General features: G+C 39.7%; 1 protein-coding gene across 5 annotated transcripts in view; it reads right to left on the bottom strand.

Annotated features, from left to right (window-relative positions):
- Positions 1-2,106: 2,106 nt before the first annotated feature.
- PLEKHH2 (pleckstrin homology, MyTH4 and FERM domain containing H2) overlaps positions 2,107-21,173 on the bottom strand; it is a 106,472-nt gene continuing 87,405 nt past the window's right edge. For 2 of the 5 annotated variants that reach the window (XM_006746816.3, XM_031017602.2), the window contains 6 exons: positions 17,646-17,787; positions 13,021-13,166; positions 11,645-11,774; positions 8,565-8,651; positions 5,849-5,986; positions 2,107-4,680 (listed from right to left, as the gene is read on the bottom strand). In XM_006746816.3, the coding sequence (XP_006746879.1) occupies positions 4,495-4,680; positions 5,849-5,986; positions 8,565-8,651; positions 11,645-11,774; positions 13,021-13,166; positions 17,646-17,787 (829 nt within the window). In that variant the 3' untranslated portion in view covers positions 2,107-4,494. Of the gene's footprint in view, positions 4,681-5,848; positions 5,987-8,564; positions 8,652-11,644; positions 11,775-13,020; positions 13,167-17,617; positions 17,788-21,173 lie in introns of those variants that run through there. The other 3 variants (XR_014149258.1, XM_081833482.1, XM_031017607.2) reach the window with 3 other exon arrangements.

The raw sequence follows: 21,173 nt of genomic DNA, 5'->3' as shown, positions 1-21,173 counted from the left end.
AGAGAGGGAGAGCACACATGCTGCACAAGGCAGTGGGGGGAGGGGTCAGGTGGGCGAATCTTAAGCTGGCTCTCTGCTCAGCATAGAGCTGGACTTGGGCTCGATCTCACGACCCCGAGTTCATGACCTGAGCCGAAATCAACAGTCAGATGCTTAACCAACTGTGCCACCCAGGTGCCCCTCATATTGAGCATTTGAAGTGGTTCAGAGTAAACACCTGAGTTGGGCCCCGTAGAGCCTTTCTCTGGGATTTTTTTAAACTAGAATTGGGAAGCTCAAGTCATTCCCCCTCTGGAGGAAATTGGCATGTTTTCTGCTGAATGAAGCTGTTTTGTTGATAAATTCTTTATCTATCCTGGATATTAACCCCTTCATCAGATACATGACTTGCAATTATTTTCTCCCATTCTACAGGTTGCCTTTTCACTTTATTTCTTTCGATGTGCGGAAGTTGTGAAGTTTGGAGTTGTCCCATTTGTCTTTTTTTTTTTTTTTTACTTTGCTGCCTGTGCTTTTGAAGAGTTGTCGATTTAATAAAGCCACCAATATAATCTATCTTCTGAAAGGGATCCCAACCCCCACTCACCCACCCCTCCCATTGATTAGATTATGTTAGCAAAGTGCTGGAAGGAAGGGTACCCTGTATTCAAGTGCTGTGGTGAACACTTGAGTCTTGTTCTGGAGTTATTTGCTAATAGATGTTACCCTAGTAAGCAAGTTTTTGTTTCTTGACTATTACTGGACCTAAAAATACTTATAAAGCATACAGTGAAGATTTCAGATTGACATTGATTATAAATATGCCTCCAGAATCACTGTGACTATGTTTGATATAGGCAAAATTAAGTTCAACAGGTAAAATTATGGTGTAGAGCAAGTGTGTATTTCATTTCCTCACCCCAGCTTCTGTCGAGGTCCATCCATCTCTTCTTTGCAGGAGCCACCTTCCCACTTAAGTGCCCAAGAGAAGCGTGAATCTTGGTCCCACTGGGATAAGGATGAATCTTACTTCATGTTAATATCTATGTGTGGACTTTACCTTAACTTGGAGTTGTTTCTTTTTTTTTTAAAGATTTTATTTGAGAGAGAGTGCTTGTGCACGAGTGGGGGGAGGGGCAGAGACTGAGGGAGAAGCAGACTCCCTGATGAGCAGACAGCCGGACAGGATCCCAGGATCCTGAGATCATGACCTGAGCTGAAGGCAAACGCTTCACCAATTGAGTCACCAAGGCGCCCCTTAATTTGGAGTTTAAAGTTACTCTTGTAGCAGTAAAATCCCTTTCTTCTTTCAGGGAAAAGAGAACAGGGAAAAACATTTCTCCATGAACCCGTTAGCAGGGAAGCTTCTCCACCCTGTTATTCCTGCTCCTCACTGCTCTTCCCTCAGTCCCCACATTCCTGGAGCCTTTGATCTGCAGGAATCAGTCCAGAGACTCTGCATTGGGGAAGTCCAAATTCCATGGCAGCTAGGGGGTAGGTGGACAGGTGAAATGTGTTCTTGGCAACCCAGGAACCCTTGAAGTCTTTGTCTAGCGAAATATGATTATCTGTGGTGGTTAATTCTTCAGGATTATACTACAGTACAATTGGGTAAGTGCATTGTTCTAGGAACCCAGCCACTATGTGTTTTTTCCTTTGGGAAAAATTTCCAATCAATTAATAAGCACATTTTCGAACAAAGACTCTGTAAGTTGTGACTAACTTTTCTTGTAAATTGAGAGTTAAATTCATTTCCAAGCTAGGACACTATTTGACTTTAAGGACACATGTATAAAAAAATCCAGAACATTTAAAATAAATTTTTAGAACACAGTCCATCAACTCACCTGCATGAAATAAGCTACTTATGGAACTTATATGAAATCATGGGAGAACCCCATGATTTATACATATTGTATATGTGTCAATATGCATACATACATCTTAAAATTACAATTTGCCAAAACGGTTTCCTTTTATATGGATAAAATAAAGCAACACTGAAGACAAAGCATGAATGCAAGAGAAGGAGGTAATAACTACCATTTTCACTAGTAGTACACCTCAGCTTTGACAATGAAAACATTAGGTACTTCCTGAAGATTGTTCAAAAGATAATGCTCAAAATGGGTTTTGTAAATCATTTATTATGATTGAAAGGGAAGAAAATGATAGGAGACAAATATTACAATTAAACATGTAACAATTATTCTCTTGTAACCAATCATAATAACATACTTTGAATTTTTTAAATGGCTATATAAGTAATTTCCCAGAAAATAAAATTTTCACATCGTGAGTTACAGAAAATTGATTTCTTTCCATCAAAATATTTTATCTCTGTTCTATCAAAAATAAATGCCAAGTATAAGGTACACCGTTTAAGCTAAGCCTTCACTACTTGTTCAAATGAGAAGATTTGGAGGGGGGTGTGCTTACCAGATGGTGAACTAACTACTACCTTAGAATAAAGCCCTCACACATATGTAAACTGTGCCATGCCTCTGGCTCACCAACTAATGAGTATTGGACACTTTTCTGGGAACTAAGAAACTCTGTTGTATCCCAGCCAAAATACTACTGAGAGTCATTCCAAACTGGTAACCAGTTTATTCTCAAAAACCAACTTGCTTATGCAGTGAGTGGTTGTGGCTCAAAAGATTTAGGGGAAACAGTAAATGGAAATCTACTTCTATGGGGTTTTTTGACCTTCTTTTGGTCATTACCAATAAAGCAAAATCTTAGGTAAGCACTGTATTTCTTGGCTCTGTCCTTTCTAAGGATGCTAATGTGAGATGGAATTATTTTTAAAAGGCTTAGCGTGACAACAGTACATTGCCATAGGGTGAAAGCCGCAAAGAAGAAAATATGAAGGCTCTGCCAACAAATAAATTCAGCAGCTAACATTTTTTTTTCAAATTGGTTAAAAAAAAGTACCACACACAGAGTGATAAATACATGTGCAAAAAATAAATACAAATATTCTATACATAAATAAAATTAAGTATACTCATGATTACTATTGCAATTAAATGGTTTTACAATATAATTTTCATGTCTTATCACAGTTTCATTTTTATCATGAATACTAATTACTTTGTTTTACAGTCACATACTGGAATGAACTGACCACTTGTGTAACCTAGCAAAGTAATACATTTCTAGACTCACTCAACTAAAATTTTACCTCCTTTGACAGAAGATTTCTCTTTTCTTTTAAAAAATATTTTGAGAATTTATGTTAAAACTATAATGAAAAAGGCCTATATGAGGGCAAAATATAAGAATTGTCTTTGCTTTCAAAGATATTATTCAACAAAATAAGGTCAAGATGACCCAGCACCAAATGCAATGAAATGTGGGCAATATTCCAGTGAACTCAGGCTATCCAGTAATAGCTAAGGGATGTGGGGAATCACTGTCTTGTTTTTTTTTTTTTTAAGATTTTTTTTTTTAAAGATTTTATTCTATTTATTTATTTGAGAGAGACAGTGAGAGAGAGGGCACAAGAGGGAGTAGGGTCAGAGGGAGAAGCAGACTCCCCACCCAGAAGGGAGCCCGATGCGGGGCTCGATCCCTGGACTCCGGGATCATGACCTGAGCCGAAGGCAGTCGCTTAACCAACTGAGTCACCCAGGTGCCCCCACTGTCTTGTTTTAAACTTTACACTCCAGTGATCTGAAAAGGTGATGGAGTATACTTTCTAATACCACACAGGAGGTTCTGGTTACCTAATGCCCATTTTCTCACCATGATTCATAGTGCCAGATTTACTGCACTTGCTCTAAAAATTTACCCCTCAACAGCATCCTGCGGCTGTTTCTTTCTTTCTTTTTTAAAGATTTTATTTATTTGACAGAGAGAGACACAGCGAGGGAGGGAACACAAGCAGGGACAGAGGGAGAGGGAGAACAGGCTTCCCACGGAGCAGGGAGCCCGATTCGGGGCTCGATTCCAGGACCCTGGGACCATGACCTGAGCCGAAGGCAGACGCCCAACGACTGAGCCACCCAGGCGCCCCCTTGCGGCTGTTTCTGACACTGTATTCTCTACTTCTCTCCAAACACCGTATCATTAATTAAAAGCACATTTAATTACAGTACTCAATTTTTTGGCAGTGAGCCTTTCCAAATAATCAACTGGTTTGCCAAATGAGAGTTTGGAATCTCCCTTTGCCAGAATATGTTTTTTAAAAAGACAAAAAAAAAAAAAAAGAAAAATGCCATATTGCATGATGTGTCTGCTGGCAAGGGACAAAGGAGGTGGGGGAAAATGATGAATTCGAACCCAGTTAGTCTAAGAGAAAGTCAGCATGTGGGCACATCTTGTGTTTATGTTTTATTAGTTGTATTCATTTGAATATTTAAGAATCAAATAAAAGAAAGACACCCCGCATTTTTCAAGTTTGGAATCCCAGTGTGTGGGTGCCATGCTGCCTGGGTGTAAATGAACTTATTTGTAGCTGATGCAGCCATCGCCCGGAGGATGGGAGTGAATGTTCAGGCTCCAGAGCTTTCAGAGTAAGGTGGGTCCTTTAGTCGGTCTGCTACTTGACAGAAGGGGCTGGCTTCCCACTGCCCTGGCTTCCGGTCCCCGCGTCTGGGCCGAGAGCAGCGCTGGAGCAGAGAGGTGGTGAAAGGTTGCCCTTTGCTGATGGAAGTTGTTTATGTAACTGGCGATCAAAAGAGTGATTTCAAGAATCTAAAACAAGGAAAATAGAATTGTTAGTGCTCCGGAGAAGTTCTCAGCATGTCCAGACCTGGCCACAGGTGGTCTCCATTTGCAAGTGCCCAGGCTTCCAGAATTCCCTTCTCTCTCCGGATCCGTGAAGTGCTTACATGTTCAACACCATCAAGGCATGACATATTTTCCGGCTGCTTCAGCCAGAAAAAAGAATGGGTCTTAAAAAACAATCAAATTTAGTGGCAAATATTAAAAAATGTGACGATAGTGCAAGTCTATCAATTATCTTAAAGCCACATCTGTGTATAAATGAATTAAGAAATTCAGCACATTATATCAACTTTTTATTTAAACTAAATAAAGTCCTGAGTATGTCTCAATCTTCTGCACTTACTGGTTAACTGCCTTCAGTTGAATGTCTGCCATTTAAAAAGAAAGTTTCAGATTCTAAAAAGGTAGTCTTTTTTAGTTGACATTTTTTTTTTTTAAAGATTTTATTTATTTATTCATGAGAGACAGAGAGAGAGAGAGAGACAGAGGCAGAGGGAGAAGCAGGCTCCCCGCGGAGCAGGGAGCCCGATGCGGGACTCGATCCAGGGACTCCAGGATCATGACCTGAGCCGAAGGCAGTCGCTTAACCAACTGAGCCACCCAGGCGCCCCTTTAGTTGACATTTTTAAGACAAAGTTTTAGGAAACTCAGGTTCTCATTCTTTTTACTAAAACTGGAATTACATACTAAAATGTAGCCTTTGTACTTATTGTTTTTGCTTACAGACATTAAAACTACACAGAACAAGTAACATCTCAATTATAAAACCTTACTCTTCTCACTAATGAGTCCATAACCTGAATTACCCCACGTAAATAAGATAATGTGTATAAAGTACCTGACAACAACTTACATCAAGACCACTTATTTTGAACCTTCTATATACCAGGCACTGGGCTAAAGCATTTAACAATCCCATCATTTAATTCTTAAGCCAAAAAAAGTAGGTAGCATTATATAATTTTTTAGGTGAAGAAACCAAAGTTTAGCAAGATCAGGTAAGCCAGAATTTGGACCTAGAACTGTTTGATTACAAGTAAATCTGTTTTCCCATCTGCAACTTAGTTTTTGCACAATAAATGTTTTAGCATGAAAAAACTAGTATAAAAAAGTTAGTAGAAAGGCTTGTACTCACCTTGGGTTTTGCCATGGCAAAAAGTAATTTCTCTGTTGGTTTGTCCTTTGAATGTGTATTGTTAATGACTATCATAAAATCATCTTGATGACCTCCAAAGGTCATTAGACTCTTGTACACATAGCTGACTATTAACCTCTTCAAAGAGAAGAAAAAGTTAATATCTTATATACTTTTTACTTTCAAAGAAAGATGAGAAATGATTAATAACATATTTCCATTAAAATGCTGATATTAATGAAACTAATGTAACATTATGTGTTATCTATACTTAACTAAAAAAGAAAAATGCTGTTATTAGTTATATATAATAAAAAATTATTTTCTAATATAAAATCTTAAGATTCAAAATAGATAGTAATGTACTAGTTTTATGTAGGCATCATTTACCTTTATAATTAAAATATAGTTTGATTCTGATACTAATAACTCAATGTGGAAAAAAACAGAAAATACAAAAAGAAAATAAAAAGCACCTATATTCCAGCATCCAGTGGAAAACCACGGTTAATACTTTGTATATGTCCTTTAAGATCTCTCATTATATGTATCTATATTAGGTTGAACCATATGAAACTGATACTTTTTAAGGTAAAAATGGTCAAATATTGGCAAATCCATATGTTTCACCTTGATATATAGATTTTGATACAAACATAAATAGTATCATGCATATTGTTTAGGATTCTGCTTCTTTTTAAATGTAATAACAAATCATGATATCTTTTCATGATAACAAATGTCCTTGTATAACATCATTTTCAGCTTTATTTAACCAATCTCCTATTGCTGGAGATTTAAATCATTTTTTATTTGTTACTATCTTAAACAATAATGCATATTTTTGACATATTTCAAAATACCCATACCTAATTATTTCTTTAGTTATAAATCTCAAATAACCGGAACTGCTACCTCAAAAAAGTAAGGACAATTTTGAGAATATTTCCAACCTCTCCTCTGGAAAAGTTACACCCAGTTACATTCCCAGCACTGTAGTCTTGCTAACACTAGATATAAACATTCTTTTAAATCTCTGCCAACCTGACTAGTGAAAAGTAGAATCTCACTGTTTTAAATTGAATGTATTCGATTACTAGTGAAATTAGCATTTAAAAATACATTTATTGAACATCTGTATTTCTTCTATGAATTGCCTTGGCCCATTTGTCTATTGGTGTGTTTATCATTCCCTTATTGTTTCGTAAGGATATCAACCCTTTGCCATACATGCAGCAATTTTTTCCCCCTCTGTAGCTAAGACAATTTTAAATATTAAAAAATGTACAGCTTATAGGTAAAGGAATCTGCATATCTAATGATTAGCTTGCAAGACTTTGAGCAGGCAATTCCAGCACTCAATGCTCCATGAGCGGCAGCCCACCAGTGTCTATCTCCTGACCTCTGTGTCCATCTCCCAGGATCTAGGAAACTGGCTTACTTACCTAAGGTAACTCAGTACTGGTTTACAATTTTTTGTTGACTTTAGGTCATCGATTTTATAACCTATCTTCAAGTTACCCATTCAAGAACTTTAGCATTCGAGAACTATAAAGCTCTTCAAAAAGGTTTTTTTTTGTTTTTGTTTTTTTTAGCAATTATAAGGAGAAACTACTGTAACACTAACCATTAGTTTGGTTTCCAAAAAATTCTCAGTGATCCCTGACTAGAGCCAGACATAAGAGAGCTCATTACACCTACCAGGAGAATTTAACAATTCCTGTCTGCTAGATTTAAAAACAAAACAAAAAAGAACACATGAAATATGATAGAAAAATAAAGCAAATTTCAGATAGATACATAAACATGTAGAAAGCACAGTTTGACGTTATATTTAATCATGTAAAAAGCTCTAAAATACCACATATGTACAAGTGAACTGGTAAGTAATATTACAGAAAGTTACAGAAATTGTTACAGAAGCCTTAGGGATACCGAACTTAAACTTTCGTAATTAAAGTTTCTACATTAATGTTATCTTAAAGGCTTTCATTTTACACAGGAAGCAATCTTCCTAACACTATAAATGAATAGTCATTTTACAAATACAACTGTGGTTGGGGTGCCTGGGTGGCTCAGTTGGTTAAGCGTCCAACTCTTGGTTTTGGCTCAGGTCATGATCTCAGGGTCATGAGATCAAGCCTCGAGCTGGGCTCTGCACTCAGCCTGGAGTGTGCTTGAAATTCTCTCTCTCCCTTTCCCTTTGCTCCTCACCCCCCACCATGTTCTCTCTTTCTAAAACAAACAAACAAATAAATAAATAAAATCTTAAAAAAAAAAAAAACTCAAAAAAACAAAAACAAATACAACCGCAATTTAGTCATGGTATCTTAATATTTTCCTCATATGCAATATAAAACCTGTCCAATCTTGTTTTATTTTTATTTTTATTTTTTTAAAAGATTTTATTTATTTGACAGAGAGAGACACAGCGAGAGAGGGAACACAAGCAGGGGGAGTGGGAGAGGAAGAAGCAGGCTTCCCACGGAGCAGGTAGCCTGATGTGGGGCTCGATCCCAGGACCCTGGGATCATGACCTGAGCCGAAGGCAGATGCTTAACGACTGAGCCACCCAGGCGCCCCTGTCCAATCTTGTTTTAATGACTATTTGTTACACAGCATTAGGAAAAATGTTATCTGTGTATGAGAAAAATCATATGAAGAGATCATTAGCTTCTGTGTATGGTACACTGAGCAATGTGAAACTTAATCTTACCATGGAGTTGTATTCTAAGATGCTTAAACCATCCTCATGGATAGCCAGCCACATGAAAGTACTTCTGAGTGCTGATGGAGTCACGGGCTGTGAAGAGGTGCAAATACACTGTATAATAAATGCTAAGCAAAATCACAGAAACATTTTTCCGTCAAAATACAATGCAACATTTACAACAACGACTTCACATTAAAAATCTTCTTGGGGTGGGGAGAAAAAAAGAAGAAAATAAAACTTATGGGGGAAATAATCTCTCTTGGGGCAGAGGCAGGATCATGTAATGGAAAGAGCAGTGAATCTGATATCAGGAGATGTTGGGTCTGAGTTCCAAATGTGCCATTTATTAGCTGTACATTTGGACAAGCTACTGAATCTCTCTCTGAGGCTCAATTTTCTCATCTTTAGCATGAAGACAACAATGTTTAATCTTATTTTTCTTTTGTTTTAAGAAGCTAATAGTTAATAAGCTTGTAGGATTTCTATGATGACCAAGATCCTAACGGAACAAAATATGCTGATGTGTTTTCTAAGGCATGTGTAATGCTACTACAAGGTAAAGGATTAGTATTATAAATGCACACTTTTTCTAAAAGTTTATTAAATCTGATATTCATTGACTAATAACAATAGAATAAAAAGAAAATACGAAACTGTGATGAGTGGTAATGAGAAATACCAAAATTTCCACTAAATTCCTTATTGTAAAAAAGCAATGAAATTATATTAATAAAGAGAATCTCACCACTAACCCCCAACTAAAACCCATGCATGTTTTCGAGCATTTTACAATGATTGCTTAACAATAAGAACTGAAATTCTAACAAAAACTTAACTACTTCTCTTAAACCTTATAAAAGAAGTTGAGATTATAGGGACACCTGGGCAGCTCAGTCGGTTAAGTGTCTGCCTTTGGCTCAGGTCCTGATCTCGGGGTCCTGGGATGGCCCCGCATTGGGCTCCCTGCTCAGCAGGGAATCTGCTTCTCCCTCTGCCTCTGTGCCTCCGCCTCCCCCCCCCCCCACCAACCGCTCCAGCTCGCTCACTCTCTCTCCAATAAAATCTTTAAAAAAAAGAGAGAAGTTGAGACTATAGATAAGGAACTGGGATGAATCTATAGTATCTATACAAATCTACAGTATTTATACATATAGTATTTTTGTTTATAGTGAGACTTTTCAGAATCTCATGTATAAAAAACCCCTGGGTTACTGTCTACTGAGGGCTGGTTTGCAAAGGATAGGCAAGCATTACAAAGGATGCCATTCAACCTATCAGCCCTTTGACAAAACACTGTTTTTGTTGTTCTTCAGTGAAACAAAACATGATATATACATGCAGTGGAATACTATTTAGCTCTTAAAAAAAAGGAAATTCTGACACATGCTACAACATGGTTGAACCCTGCAGACACTGTGCAAAGGAAAATCAGCCAATCACAAAAGGACAAATATTGTACGATCCCTGTTACACGAGGCTTCTAGAGCAGCGAAATTCACAGAACAGGAAGTAGAATGGTGGTTATCTGGGCCTGGGGAGAACAGGGACTAGGAAGTACAGAGGTTTAATCCGGGAAGATGAAAAAGTGCTGGAGGTGGATGGTGGTGAGGGTAGCATAAGAATGTGAATGTACTTAATGTCATAAAAACGTACACTTAAAAATGGTTAAAATGGTATATTTGATGTTATATATATTTATCCCCCCCAAAAGGGTGTCATTAATCAAAGGAGGTGTCTTCATAGTATAAAGGAAGAAAAGTGAGCAAAGAAAAGATGCCACTCATGCAACATGCAGATGCTACATATTATTTAATAATATTTCTGTGCTAAAAACACAGAACATACGATCAAAGATGGATATTGAATATTTCTTCCAATGCTGAGATTAGAATTAAAATTCATTGTAAAATGCCGCTCTACAGTTCAAGTCTAGTCCTTATATTTTTAGAAGGCCTATGTTCAATTCCTTGCAAATATATTAATTTTAGAGATGTTTAAGCATACTGACTTTATCAACCACTTACTCAGTATACAGCTTCCAGTGCCAGCAGCAAAATAATTTCTTACCTCGCAGTGATACAGTCACTCATGGAAGCAGAGTACAACAGCCTAGATTTTACTCTTCTAATCTAAGTTGTCATGTGTAGATGGCGAAACTGAGGTCCAAAGAGGTTAACTGACTTGCCCAGAGTGGCACAGCGATTCAGCAAACATTTATTCAGCGATACTTATGTGCAAGGCAAAACGGTGTGCACGAGAGGAGGATTTCAGGGTCAGTGAGTCTATACCCTCAAGATGTGTACCACTTATTAGTGAGGACAGACCAAACACGCACACAGATCAGATCGAACACAAGACCAGAAGCATTTCAGGAGCCTGAGGGAGTATAAAGTGACATGGTTCAATAGAAAGAAGGAGAATTCAAAAGTACAGTTCTTCCTGGCGGCCTGGGCTACCCCTCCCCCGCACCCCCCCCCCCCCCCACCATCAGGGTCTGCCTCTCCTTCCTCAGTGTTCCCACAGCGCTCTGGCCCTGTGCCTCTTAACCCTGTTCACCCACCATGCTTGTTTTCCCGCCCTGTTGCAACCGGATCGACTGTGAGTTCCTAGAAGTTTGGATACAACCCATCTGAAACCATGGGCTTCTGTATCCCTAGGTACATAATGTTTGGCCAACAGAAGTCACTAAATACTAAATACATGAGCAAATGAGTGACAGAGTGAATAACAAATGGGTGAGAGGCTGCGTGGCTGAAGAGAAGAAAGCAGAGTCCGGTGGTCGCCTTCAGTCTCCTGGTGAGCCTACAGAGTGCGAGTGACTTACGTGGGGGCCTGGGGGCGGGGGGGGGGGAGGGGGAAGTGGGGCAGAGGGCACAGATAGAGAAGCTGCTGACTCTCCTGCCCCTTCTTGGGTCCCTTCATTGTTTTCTTTCCATTGTTGGGAATCTCCTTATTTCCTTTTTAAAAGCCGAATCTACTACACTTGGGGGGACTGTGGTCACTGTTTGACTTCACTGAACCAAAGAGAGTCAACTTTACAGGAGAAGGTTTTCATTCGGCATCTCCCTCCCATCCTTTCTTACTTTCGCAAGAAACAACTTGGCACCAAAGAATGGCCACTTCCTGGCTACTGTCAAATAAATGCGCACACAGTCAGCAGCGCTGTGTCCCCGGAGGGCCATCCATCTGGTCGACAGTCGCTGACAGAGCTGCCTAAGAAGAGAACAAAAACAAAAAGGCCAAAGCAGAAACAGTGTATTGGCCTCCCAGGGCAAAGCTCTGCTTGAGCCAATTGTAGGCACGACCAGGACACCCAGGCGTCACCCAGGAGGAGCTATTATTTTGTGATTCCCATCTCGCCACTGTCCACCCCTTGTCCTTTTAGAACATTCCTCTCACCAAATTCTCATACTATTAGTGCTCTCGGCATGACCTAGGTTCCCCACCTCCCACCACCCTGTCAGGCAAAGTTAATAAAAATCTGATAAACTAACATCAAACCTTAGAGTAAATTAGATTACAAAGGTAATTTCTCATGGTAGTAACTTTCATTTTAAAAGAAAAGTACAAGATATTGAGACCAAAGAATGAATCCCTAACGGTGGAATTTTAGGTGCTACCTGGTTTGGAGAGATGCTGGCTATGGGGAAGATGCCTTAAATAAAATCACAAGGGCAACCACTTACTCTACATAAACAAAAGACTGATCTTAAATGTTTCCATTTTGGAAAACTCATGGTGAATTGGATTTGCCTCTCTTTTTCAAGTGAATCAGCTTTTCATTATATATTCTCTAAAACCAAAATTCTAAACCAGTTGAATTTAATTAAAAATTTATATTAAAAAATCTTGTGTAAGAAGATAGTTTGCTTCCACGCCAGTTTGTTTATAATGGAAAACCGTAAGAGATAAAATGTTTTTGGTACACACATCTTAAAGTTAAACACAGTACTGGCCATTTTTTCTCTTTTATTAGCAGGATTAATTTGGACAAGAATGAATAAGATCAAATGAAAAGTAGACCTTCTAAATTAAGGTAAAAAAATTTTCCTTAAAAAACTGTAAATAGAGATTCTCAAAATTCTAGGCCCATCTTAAATAAAAAGATCTATAACCTCTTGGGATTCAACAGTATTAAAAAATCTTAAGAAAATTGTCATGTATAACAATTTTCATCTTTAAAATTTGAACAGAAGAATATCACGAAAAGCCCAGCATGACTCTACCCTTTAAAGAGTCACAAGTAGGGGCTCCTGGGTGGCATCCGACTCTTGGTTTCGGCTCAGGTCATGATCTCAGGGTCGTGGGATAGGGCCCTGCGTCCAGCTCCCCGCTCAGTGGCGCGTCTGCTTCTCTCTCTCCCTCTCCCTCTGCCCTTCCCCTGTTCTTGCTCTCTCTCTGAAATAAGTAATTAACCCTTTAAAAAAAAATAAATAAAGAGTCACAAGTAGTTCCTTACCTTAACTGCTCTTCAGAAGAGTCATCTCTATACCTTTTAGGATAAAATTTTTCTATGACTTGTTTTAGAGTTTGATTTGTTTTGCACTGATTAGTAACATGCCCTGCTGGAGTTGAAAAGGGTCTTTCAAAATCTCCAATCTCCACCTAATTGCAAATCCAAAGAGAAAATATAGGATATTGAAGAGTTTTTAAAAAATTAGTTTTATTCTTTCTAAACATTCTTTATAATATATAATATATAAATCTATTTGTCATGATTGAGTGATTATGGAATTTATAATCATACATAAGTATTATTAATAAAATATAATTCCATTTGAAAAAAAAATCTGTAATTGAAACATTTCGATTCCATTTCTATGCAAAAGACTCTTAGTTAATGTTGTCATCTAGTAGCATTTCCTAAGGGCCACTAATATTATTACCCATAACAGCACAGGATAATTTTTCATTTTTAAGGTACTAATTTAATTGTTAATAATAAGGCAAAATGGAGGCTAAAAATAAAAGACAAAAAAAGTTATAAAGCTATGAGAAGTCTCAAAAAAAGTATTATTTGCATTTCCTAAGGGTCGCTATTGAATATAATGGAACAAGAACTATATTCTCATTACTTTCTTCCTAGATTTTCTCCATAAATGGTTCTGCATCCATCCCCTTATTCTGTTATTCTGGGAATAGAGCCCTCTATTCTTCTTTCTCCCTGAATGAAACAATGTTCAATCATTATCTCTATTAACGAGGCTACACAGATGCCATTCTCTACCTACCCATCCATCTCTCCATCCACTCACCCACCCACTCATTCATCCATACCTATGTTGAGTCTCCATTATATCTCAGGCACTGTACTAAGTGAGGTGAGATTTAAAAAAATAGCTGAGCACAGTTCCTACCCTCATGGAGTTTACTGTCTAGTAGAGGAGACTGAAGTATAAACAAGTTGTTTATACTTGTAATGACTTGTGTCAAGTGCCTTATATAGGGTACCAAAGAGGGTTCAAGGAGTGAGATGGAGTGGGGACATTCAGATGAATGTCCTATTGAACATTCAAATCCCTTTATACAGCATTCCTCAACAAGCAGATGGAGGGACCCATCCATACTGGGTGGGGTCTCCATCTCAAGAGGGTCCTCTGCCTCCAGGTAAGCCATTAGCAGAACCAGCCTCTGAGATTCTGACCCCTGTGGCTTCTCTTTTCTAGCTCTTAGTCTGACCCACTGCTGTCTAAATTCCTCATCTGAACTTTGCCCTTACAGTGTATTCTACCTCTCTAGGTCTCTGCCCCAGTTTCTTACTTGTTGGCTTCTTGGCTTGGCCCTGCTGTTCAGCTCTCATCCCCATCTCCTATCTCCTTCCCTAATTTCCTCACACCAAATACAAGTTGTCCATACTAAAATCTTTCCCCCAAAGCAAGCTTTTTATTGTCCTCACCGACCACCAGGTCATACTCAGCACAGCTACCTGTGAAACGTAAGAGCAAAATTTCACCCCCAGGGAGATGGCAGTTGGACAAACAATAGTTACAAATATTGGCCGTTCAGGACAACCTTTCCTATTAGGAAACCCTAGAGTGGAACCTCCAAGCTCAGCGTCCCCTCTCTGGCACCTGGCATTCTGTGTGGCACAGAATGAGCACATACATGTTTGCAGAATAACTGAAAATTAGCTCAGATGATTCCCAAAATGACTGCCATCAACACGACACCCTACCAGACACTATGTACAATGAGTCACGGTTAGCTCCAAGAATTTCCTAAGATGGAGATTATCAACAAGGACCTACAGGTATTCAAATCTACAACAGAAATAACCTTTCTTCTACAGATCTCATATTAGTATAATTCACTTGTCTTCACAAAGACTACTCTGAGGAAAAGAGAGCAGAGGTATTATTTAACTTTCATGGATGGAGAAATTATACTTCTTAGTTAGTAACACATTCAGAATTTTCTAGGTGTATATATAGTCTTACCTCTCTACTCCTTCCTCGAATTCATCGAAAACATGTTAGAAGGATATGTCTCTTTCAAAGTACATTATAATTTTTCTTGGAGAAATGGTCTGACAAAATTAAAAGTTGATATAGGAAGACTAACTTAAATTTTAGTAAAAATGAAAGTGATTTTCACAGAGACTCTGTGCCTTTAGAGGAAGAGAGACTAGGATAGCAAGTGATAGGAAATCATACCTAATCCTATCACCAGAAAAAATATGTGATCTATTTGTCTTTTCCTCAGCTTTGCATCACTTGCAAAAAGAGAACCCTCAGTGTAGCATGAATGCTTTAAATTTTGGATGACCATAAAATTGTGAACTAAATGATCAACTATTTGTTCATCCAATGGAGAATGGACTACGTGTAAGGCACTGTGTTAGGTACAAAGATGAACAGGGACAGCCCTTTCCCTCAGGGAGCCTACAGTCAGTGTTGCAAAGCCAAAACAAATCAATACTAATAAACAATTGAGGTAAAGATAGTACTGTGCAGGACAGGACAAAAACCCCAAGACTTCAGGAAGGTTTCCTGGAATAAGTGACACCCAAGATGAGAATTAAAGGATACACTGAAATTAACAGGTGAAGGAGTTGGGGGTAGAGATGTTCCAGGGCAGAAGAGACAAACAGGTAGACATAAGAGGTAAGAAAAAGTGACCCATTTGCAAGTTAGGGAATTGTGCAGGGAACCACAGTTTACACTTTGTTGGAGCATAAAGCTTAAGGCAGGGAATATTAACAGATGACGCTGGAGAGATAGGCCGAGTTTAGATCATGGATGTCCTTCTCTGTAAACGAGGGAATGACATAGCTAGCTAAATTCATGTGTTTGCTAGATCTCCACCCCAGTTCCTAGTGCTGCCAAACAAACCACCGCAGCACAGCTTCCAGGCCCAGGCCTTAAGAAAATGGTAGCCTCCACTTCTTGTCTCTCTCTCGGGACGTTGCTCTCCATCCAACCGCCATTCTGTGAGGAAGAACACACAGCCACATGAAGAAGCCATGTGTAGGTGTTCTCGCTGACAGCCCCAACAGAAGTCCCAACTAACAGCCAGCATCAGACACCAGTTGTGTACGTGGACGAGTCTTCAAATGATTCCGACCTGCAGCCACAGGGTCACAGCCAGCCTTCGAGTGAGGCCAGCTGATGCCATATGCAGCAGAGACAAGCTGTCCTTACTCATCTCTGCCCAAACTATTATTTTAAGTGATGGAGTCTTGGAGTCATTGCTTATGTAGATAACTGAAACGATCGCTCTAGTATCTGGGTGGAGGACAAATCTGTGGGGGATCAGACCAGAGAAAGGCTCATGAGTTAGAAGTCGGCCGCAGGAGTGTTAGCAGGACATGACGGTGGTCCAAACCATAGCAATGGTGGCCAACATGCAGACGAGTGGAGAGGAGCATGTATCTAAGAGTTAAAATGGGTGGGACATGGTGACCGGTGGGACCGGGTGAAAAGGAGGGCAGTCAGTGAGGATTCCTGGAAGCTTGCACGGGGGACTGCACGGAGACAGTAGCAGCAAAGACACAGAATGTGAAGGAAAAGGAGAGAAGACAATGAGTTCAGTTCTTACTATGTCGAATTTAAGGAGCCCATGAAAGAAGTGAACTGGAGAGAAAAGATTTGGGAATCAATGACAGGTGGTAGATAAAGAGATGTCCTGGGACTGTGTGCAGAGTGCAAGGACCAAAAACCTTGGGGAATCTAAGCCTTTGTCCTGATGACACATCATAAAGTTGCCTTAACATTTTTCTTTACTTAACCTGTGCACAGACTCCGGTGAGTTCTCTAATGACTATTCTCTCCTTCTTTCTGAGTAATAAAAACCTTGAATTTAGTGCTGCTCCTTGCCACCCAGCTAAGACTACATTTGCTAGTCTCCCTTGTAGGCTGGCAAGGCCGTATGACCAAGTTTTGACCAGGGAGACATAAATGCAAGTGTTCGATGTAACTTCCAGAAAGTTTCTCAAAGACGGGAAGGCATGCCCTGCTTCAGCCCTTCCTCCATCATGATGCCTGGAACACTGATGTAATAGCTGCAGCTCTGGCAGCTCTCCAGGACCGTGAAGGGGACACGCTAGGGGAAGAAGGATGGAGAGCAAGATAAAGCCCATGCCTCTGATGACTGCAGGGGAGCCAGCATGTCTATCTCTCTATGTGAGAGACAAACATACTTCTATTTGGATTAAGTCACTATTAATTTCTGAGTGTGTGTTTATAAAAGTCTGAAGTTAATCCTACTGATATAATGGGTAGGCCAGAGAAAGTGCTCTAGCCTTTTCAAAGACTGATTCCTATTAGATTACTGAATGATTTCAGCATGGCGCCCTTAGCCCTGCAGCTCTACACTCAAACTCCTTTATTAAATGCAGAGCCTAGAGGGATACTTTCAAGATAATTAAGAAATTAGGTTCCATTAGGAATACTGTCTTAGTTGACATTACTGTAGTCGGCAATTCTGAGTCAAACTGTAATTACAATGCCCATAAGTTTTAAGGTGTTAATCATAGCAATGTGAATCTAAAGAATTACAAGATATATTGTTTTGCTACATTTAAATCAATATAGAAATTAGTATCTTACCTTTACTAAATATGACTCTACATAACACGGAAGTTACCTGAGCTAAAAGAGCTGCCATTTCTAATGCCAGGTCCTTGTTCAGAGGAAAAAGTCCATTTATTATTTGATCATTTGTCTGATACATTAACAGCAACTTTTCTCTATCAGTCTCTCCACGAGCTTGCATTGAGAAATATAGTCTAAAAAAAGAGAAAATCTTTCATTAGATGGTATTCTTACAAAGGAAGAACGTAAAGAGGAATCCAGAGGACTAATAGGGGGTTATTCTAACGTAGTTCCCCAAGTGATACAAACTGAGACCATTATTATTTGTCAGTGATCTCTGTGTCTGTTTCATATAATATTTTCAGCAGAGGAAAAGCTGTTTTGAGGTTGAGGAATGCTTCTATGCTATTTTTTATGCCATAAAATACCAAATCCTTAAGTGCTACTGAGGAAGAACCTAAGGCACTGAGTGAAATTAAATATGCCCTCTCTTGGAAGGGATGCTGATGTAACCCTTCATTTCAATGGGCTGTATAAAAGCAATTCTCAAAACACTCATGATCTTTCCTAAATACCTTAGACATACCAGGGAATAGAAAATGAAGGTTTCGATTCTAAATTAACATCAAATGGGTGGGGGTGGCAGTTTTCTCTGGGGGTCTAAAAGATCTTATTTATACATTTAAATGTTTTGACTCCTTTTTTTTTTTTTTTTTTTTTGCCGTATCCAGATAAGCAGCTTTAGGAGTTCAAAAATAGTCTACATGTTGCTATTATTGTTGAAATAGGAGATATCTTTTATTTGCCTAGGAGGCCTTCAGCAATTCAGTGACCTTCTTTATTTACTCATTTTGCCGCTTCACTATTCGGGAGAAATGGGGGCTCTGACTTCAGGCTCCAGACTAGGCACGGGGTGCTGTCAATGCTGTAGATGTTACGACAGTGGGGTGGGTAAGCAATACCTTGCCATACTTTACAGATTTATTTACTGATTTGAGAGAGAGTTATTGGGGTGGGGAGCAGAGAGAGGAGAGAATCCTCAAGCAGACTCCCCCCCTGAGCGCAGAGCCCGACCCATTTTCTATTCTTTCTGGCATGCCCAAAAGATGGAACCTGGGAAGGGGAAATGAAGCTCTATAGGCAAAAAGGGAATAACAATTCCGAACACGTATATAAGAAGACAACATGGAGAATCGCTGACTCAAGCCCCTAATGAAAGAGTTTGGGCTCCAACAACTACACAGGGACTTGGACAGAATGTGGAGAGGAACCAGAGAGTCACAAAAATGATCAAGAGTCAGAAACTCAAATCCACGGTCTTGAAGAGACAAGGTGCCAGGGGAATGTGGTGTGTCTCCAATATGACCAGCTTCTAGGCACTCCCCAGTCCTAAAGAGACCTGCAGTAGAGGAAGTGGGCGTCTGTCATGCAGGCAGGGCCTGGGTCAGACAGCAGGGCTATTTGCAAATGTCCACCTCCTCACTTGACACCAGGAAGTGGAATGCTGTGGGATGGAAATGTCATCACTACGAGGACCAGTTCTGCTACCTGGACGTGGCAGGGCTTCCAGCGCTGCTGGGGGACCCTTGTTTGCCTCCAACTGGCTCCATATTTCATTCCTAGGAGCATTTATTTCCTGCTGTTGTCTTTCTCCTCCTCTTGTTCACTTACTTCCCTTCCCTATTCCTTCCTCCAGTGTCTACTGATGACACTCCTGAACTGCAGTCGTGACCCCCTTGCCTGCTGCCTCTACGGCGACCACCTCAAGTCATCTGCTCAGAAGGCACCACTCTGCAAAGCCTTCTTCAATATTCCCACAACGTCTTGTACATACACATGTTATATTCATAGTGAGAGCCAATATGGATGGGCATTTACTGTGTGGCTGGCTCCAATTTGGATTTACATTTGCCAAACTTAGTCCTTCAGAAGCCCTAGAAGTAGATACTGTTTGCATTTCCATTTTATGTAGAAGGTATCTGAGGCACAGAGGTGGTAAGTGACTTGCTCAAGGCCACACAGTGAGGTGGACAGCCAGGATTATAACCCAGGCGGTGTTTCTCCAGAGCTCCTGTTCTTCACTACTCTGCTCTACTGTTCCTGTTACAGGATTAATTACATTGCTAAGATTTCATGTCTTTCTTTCCCTGTAAACTGGAAGATTCTAAAGGGTAGGGGAGGTCTTTTCACCTTTGAATCCCCAGGGCTTCGATGAGGCCTGGCACTGGTGCACACTGAACGGATGTTTACGGCATGAATGGGTAAATGAATGGTAGAATCACTAAACACAGGAATTATTTGCCAAAAAAGCCTGAAAAGTCCCCTTCTGTAGCCTTGGGTAAGTGACTTAACACACTAAAGCTTCAGTTTCCTCCTCTGTAAGATGGGGATAATAATAATACCCGTCTCACTGGGGTGTTGCTAGGATTATATCAGAAGATGCATAGAAGGAGCTCAGCACAGGGCCTGGTGTGTGGTAAGTGGTCAATAAATGTTGGTTATTATTATTACTGTTAGTATTGTTATTAGGGTTCTTCTGTAGTGGTCTTTGGAATCACAAGAGTCTCTTCATTCTGGATTTTTTTTTTTTTTAAGAATTTATTTATTTATTTGACAGAGAGAGACACAGTAAGAGAGGGAACACAAGCAGGGGGAGTGGGAGAGGGAGAAGCAGGCTTCCCGGTGAGCAGGGAGCCTGATGTGGGGTTCAATCCCAGGACCCTGGGATCACGACCTGAGCTGAAGGCAGAAGCCACCCAGGTGCCCCTGGATTTTTTTTTTTTTTTTAACAGTACCAATGACCTTTATTGTCTGTAACAGGAAGTGGAAGAGGGGACATGAGAACCCTGGCTCCAGGGGCAGCTCCAAAGACCTACTCTGTCTTCGTCCCCCAAAAAGCCATTCTGGAAACTTTTTTAGTGTGAACACAGCTGGAAGAAATGGGATAACCTAGATGACCCGTCAAGATGCTTCTTGGCTTAGGAGCCAAAGGATACAGGTGTTAAAGATGGCAGAGATGGGAATGTCCATCTATGCTCCAGAAAACTAATAATCACAAAGGACTACTGAAAATAACCTTGTATTTCAGGGGGGGATAGGAAGAGTTGTCTTCTTCAGGGAAGGACCCTTGCCAGTTTTGTTTTGTTAAAAACATGTCTTGACTTCTGTGGTTTCAAACACACAGTATGAAACCAAATTGAATAAGCAGCTTAAACATAAACAGAATTTAAACATTAGTTTCCAAATGGTTGCCTACGAAAACAAGTTCAAATGCTATTAATTAGAACTTTATCCTCTAAATCTAAATAATTAAAATTCCATTAACTTACTAAATATAAATACAAATTCCACGATAGAGAGCTAGTGTGCAGTTTCGCTCATTACAGTGCTGCCTGATGTGAAGAACCAAGTCCTTGGCCACATGATAGGTCATGGCCAGTTCCCCTCCTCACTGTGTCACTGGAAATTAGGGCTCATTGTCTAAGCTATTTATACATACATGCAAACCGTGACCGTATGTAGAAACATAGTACTTTCTCAGAGTTGTGGCTATCCAGCCATTTCAAACTTCTGTTAAAAA

This window comes from Leptonychotes weddellii, chromosome 10 (assembly GCF_054177405.1).
Source record: "Leptonychotes weddellii isolate Sample4059 chromosome 10, ASM5417740v2, whole genome shotgun sequence".
Taxonomy (NCBI): domain Eukaryota; kingdom Metazoa; phylum Chordata; class Mammalia; order Carnivora; family Phocidae; genus Leptonychotes; species Leptonychotes weddellii.
This window is presented reverse-complemented; position numbering and strand designations above follow the sequence as displayed.